The sequence below is a fragment of the Medicago sativa genome, chromosome 2 (genome assembly GCF_051527215.1).
Source record: "Medicago sativa cultivar Bolivia chromosome 2, Bolivia_mono, whole genome shotgun sequence".
Lineage (NCBI taxonomy): Eukaryota > Viridiplantae > Streptophyta > Magnoliopsida > Fabales > Fabaceae > Medicago > Medicago sativa.
The window spans coordinates 19,476,280-19,481,617 of NC_140750.1; the positions used below are offsets into that span (position 1 = coordinate 19,476,280).

A 5,338-nucleotide genomic window follows, 5' to 3' on the forward strand; every position below is an offset into this window, starting at 1 on the left:
TTTTACTTGATTATAATGCAACCAATACACATCTGATTGAATATTGGCGAGTTTGGTTAGTGACAGAAACGAGTAAAGATCCTCTCCATTATCTTGTTCCATTTGTTGCAATTTGGAGAGAGATAGACACAAAAAAACTAATGATGGTGGGATCCACTTAGTGATAGGACCCACCACTAATTTTTTTTGTGTCTATCTCTCTCCAAATTGCAACAAATGGAACAAATTACAAATGGAGAGGATCTTAACCCAAAAAAAGTATATAGTGGATCCTACCATTAAATGGGTCCAATCACTATTAATTATTTGTATATTTTTCAAACCGCGTGGTGTCTTTATCTCTTCAAATGGAAGAAATAGAGAGGACATTAAATGAAGAGGATCCTAAGTTGCAGAAACGTAGAGAATGGAATTTACGAAACGTATACTCACTGTGTTGTGAGGGTTTTATGCAGGAGAGTTTTGAAATATAAAAAATGGGTTTGGTAGGCTGGGCGTGTGGGAAACTTTTTTCTACAAGATTTTGTGGATACTTTTAGAGCAAATTACTCTAACCATGAGGTTTTATTAAATAACACAAACACCCCTATTAAAAATTACACTAACCTATGAGTTTTCTTAAATAATACAAATACCCCCTCTAACTTAAATTAAACACTAACCACTTTATAGTTTGTTATTAAATCGACAAACACCTCTCTTTCATCTCAACATTGTTAAATCTCCACTAACTCTCACCCTTTCACTAACACTACTATGAACTCTTGTTAATTGTCTCCTCTATTTGTAAGCAAATTTACCGAATAATGAATGGCAACTTCCTAAAAAAATTGAGAAATATGATATGATCGAATAACAATGTCTTTTAGTGGGCAATTCATTTTAATTGCTTGAAATGAATCCATATTCCATATACAATTTCACGTGTCAAATTGTAAACTAAAATTTCACATAATGTAGTATTCAGATATGGTGAGTGGTGAGAGGGAAAGATTTAGGATGAATTGAAGATATCGAAGACCATGGTGTTTGAACCTAACGGTGACTGAGAAGATAGGAGGTTGGCCATTTTTATGAAATTTAGGGAGAATTTGGATTTAGAATAAATTTGCAAAATTTGACGATGATTGAGGGTGTTTCGAAGATGTAGAAGAAGCCAGATGGTGGTCATGAAGAAAAGGGAGAGCATAAAAGTTCATAATTGTGTGAGTGAATGTGAGAGTTTAAAGATATTTAACAATGTTAAGGTGAAAGGGAGGTGTTTGTCAATTTTATGACAAAATAAGAGAGACTAGTGTTTAGTTTAAACTTAGAAGGAACGTTTGTGTTATTTAAGAAAATCTTAAAGAAATTAGTGTAATTTGCACATTAGTGTCATGTCATCAACTTTCACATAAAAATCTCCCTTGTTATTATTGCTCATTATTGCAATAAAAATTAAGCCCCAAAATTTAGTAAAGAATAAATAAATTAAGCCCCAAAATGCATAAGTGGAGGAAAAAAAACATCAAACATAACCTAATGATTTGGTTCATTCATCACATTTGTCAGTTTCACCAATCTGATGGATGGACCAAAAATGCGTGACTTTAAAATAAGAAGATCAATTCCGTGAATGAGTGAAAATATGAGGAGTAAAACTAATTAAGCTAGTTAATTTTTTTAGTAATATATTCAAGAACAATGTTATAATATTACATTTCAACTATATTTTATAGGAAATGATTCATCTAAATTTTAAGTTTGTCCATTTATCAAATTGTGTTGATATAAATTTAAAAGTCTATTATTAGATGGGGGTCCAAATATTCTCTCCTGCCTCAAAATTGGAATTACCCCAAAAAATGAGTGATGAAAAGAAGAAATAAAGAGAGAAAATAGAGGATCCATTTCCATTTTATAAATACTATGTGTAACTTTGCTAAGAAGCATATTGACATGAACGCAGTTTGATTGAACAATACTATGAAAAATTATGAGAAAGAGCAGTGATATTTTAACGAGGGAAATAAATTTTTCAACCAATAAGCGTTTAATAAGAAACCTTAAAACAAATACTATCTCAAAGCTCAACACAAAAATGGCCATTTTGATTCCACATTTCCCCACCCTTCAAGTTAACAAACCAAGGAAATTCAGGGCCATCCATAAAAATTTCAGCATGACGACCCGCAAGGATTTGTCCATTAATCATTTGATCAACAACTATAGTTAAAACAGGTAGCACACATAATTATCTAATCTGTGTTAAAACGGGTCTTCCCCACATCACTCGATTTTTAATAACTACAACTTTTCTCTTCTATCCTAGAGTGGACAACATAATGAGCTAGATTTCCCCCAAAAGATGAGTTGAACCTTGATTTGGGCAGGCACAAAACTCAGTCTCTCCAGCGGTGTCCACAGTTTGGGTTGCAGCAAACGAAGAAAAGTGTCATTCCTTCCTCGCCTCTAGCAGTTGCCTGCATATGCATATAAAAAATTCAGATGATCCATAAGTAATAGAATAAGGTTTCTGATCAACATCCTGCTTGATATTTGCTAAAAATGCATTCATAAGAGTAGGGAATAATGCTTATTTCTTCATTGCTTTTGAAAGGGGAGCACAACTTTTCAAAATCAGAAGTTTACACTGAAACTTCTTTCACCTACCTGACATATCCACATTACTTTTAGCGGGCAGATAGAAATGTGTGTATAGCGAGTGAATAAAGGTTAGAGTATAGAAATGTCATTGAGCAACTTGGCCAGTGTTTAGGTTCAGCTATGGAACTAATTTTCCTTTTTTTTTTTTTTTGTGGTGAAGAACTAATTTGGTATTTGAACAACTTCATAAAATCAAATGTCCAAAACGTTACCTATTCAACATATGAGAGATACAGAATGAGTTTACAACATATAGGATGCTGCAGTTACAATTCTGCCAAACTGTTTGACAGATGGCACAAGCTGCCGCCAGTCTAACTGAGTCATAGGGAGCACACTAGTTACAAAGAGCTTGCATACACCCTATGAAACCTTCGTATATTCATTTACGCTAATGACAGTACTGCATGTCAAGAATATTTTGCCACTAAAAAGAAAATATAATAAGTTTATGCATTGCAACAATCTGCCTAGAACCATGAACACTACAATGGAGATTGCAGCTTCATGGCATTTAAAGCTGAACTTGTGGTGGCAGACAGATACACTAGCTAATGAATGTCATCGCACCAAAAACAAGATAAAGACAATAGAAAGGTTTTCAAGCTTGTGTGATTTATGCAACAACTCACATGCCTCCTAGCATCTATGCAATAGTCATGATCCGAGACACTTTATAACCCTAAACAATTCATATTGGAATTTGATAACTTATGCCGCACAAAAACATAATGCATCTATGCAATAGTCATGATCCGAGACACTTTATAACCCTAAACAATTCATATTGGAATTTGATAACTTAAGCAGCACAAAAACATAATATCTGCACACTGTTACACACTATCAAATAGTCAAGACTCAAACATATGCTATAATCTACAACATTCAGGTTGTGGGTTGAGTTACAAACATTTCATATTTTCATTCACCACTTATCACTTAACATGAAAATGCTTTCCTTCAAAACATATACGTTTCTTCTTGCCTTCTTTCTACGATTCACTTCTTCAGAAACTAAGGGAGTGAAAGTAGAAAGATTGGTACTGATGCTAATCAGTGTATTATTTCCACAAAATATATAAAACTCAAGAATCACAAGTGTCCTTAAAATTCCTACGACTCTACCACTCTACTTTAAAGTCAAAATCAAGAGAAACCTCTCTTCCTTCAAAACTTCTAAAAATCAAAAATACAAAACGAAAATAAAAAGCAGCTCTTTAGTGCCATAGAACAGAAACTTTACCTGGAAAAACACAGCTTCACCATGATTGCATTGAACGCAGCGAACAGCCTTGGTACGAGGAAGAGTTGGATCTGCAGCTACATCCTGCAACACTTGAGTCCGCTCAGCAACAGAGTGGTGAATCTCATTTCTGTAGACACAGAAGTTATCCGCTGCCTCCTGAACAACAAAAACAACAACACAGCCAGTAAACAACTAGTCAAACAAGCATATGTCATATAAAGGCCTGTTTGGATTGTCCTATTTAAGCTTACCTACTATGATAACTACTTGTGAAACAGCTTGGAAGAGCTTATGGAAACAGATTATAACGTATCCATAAATTACTTTCAGCTTATTTCCATAAGCTATCCACAATAATTTTATGAAAACACTTTAACTTTATTGTACCTTTCGTTAAAAAGTAGCTTATACAAAAGCACTTACATGGGAAGTGTTTATACTATAACCACTTAATTAAGCTACTTATCCCAACAAAGCTTAAGTTAAACAAATTAGAACTAGAAAATGAACCTTTTTAACACCACCTTCAAAACAAACAAAAAACAACAAGTTGACCCATATTTTGTTAAACCCTAATTCTAAAAAAAATAATTTTTTCCCTTCATAAACCCTCTATAACTTACAACCCACAAGGAAAAAAAAAACTTGTTCCACTTAAAATAAGCTAATAATGCTGAAACGCACTTAAAATATCAGAAACATGAAGAAAAAAAATCAAAATTTGAAAACAAACTCAAAAAACAGAAAATGGTTTTTTTTTATACACAGTAATGATTCGGGAAATTGAAATAACGAACCTGGTGATCGCAATTGCGACAAGCGTAGAGGAGAATCTTCTGTTCTCTGTCTTCCTTAGGGTACAGAATGTTGTTACTGAGTCAAAGAAATTCAATTTAGAAATAAAAAAAAAATGGGTAAAAGGGAAGAAGATGAAGAGAGTAGAAACGAACCATTCACGGCAAAACTTCATGGTACTCATCTTGTCTTGTTGGAAGAAGAAGAAGAAGACCTAACTCACACTCTTTTCCCTGCTGCGTTCTTCTCTTCTTTTCCCTCCCACTTCTCTCCTTTTCCACTCTCTTTATGTCAATACTTTTATTTTTATATTTATATTTATTTACTATCTCATGTGTTTAATCACGGGTTAATCTCAAGTGGTTTAATAAACTTCAGTAAATGTACGAAAGAATATGAATTTGATTTTTAACTGGAAAAATTTTTAGTAAACAATTGTCGGATGAACTTCACAGTTAAGCCTGCTTTACTTAGAGAATTTTGGGATGGGTGACCTTCTACGAAGTTTTTCAAAATCTTACGAGTGAGAGAAAAAAACATGCTGAAAAGACTCGTGTTGATTTCTGGAGTCAGTCGACAACCTTGAAAGTTGTATAAGATGTTACAAAAATCAAGAGAATAACAATGTATGAAAGTTGTTACAACACA

At 33.5% G+C, this 5,338-nt stretch overlaps 1 protein-coding gene across 1 annotated transcript; it reads right to left on the bottom strand.

Moving 5' to 3' along the window:
- Nucleotides 1-2,013: 2,013 nt before the first annotated feature.
- On the bottom strand, nt 2,014-4,985 carry LOC146945278 (DNA-directed RNA polymerases II, IV and V subunit 9A). The gene is made up of 4 exons (XM_085743617.1): nt 4,846-4,985; nt 4,693-4,768; nt 3,893-4,051; nt 2,014-2,462 (listed from the first exon to the last, which is right to left on the bottom strand). Exons 1-4 carry the CDS (start codon nt 4,872-4,874, stop codon nt 2,382-2,384), a joined length of 345 nt encoding a protein of 114 aa, XP_085599743.1. The 5' UTR covers nt 4,875-4,985; the 3' UTR covers nt 2,014-2,381.
- Between the last annotated feature and the right edge of the window lie 353 nt (nt 4,986-5,338).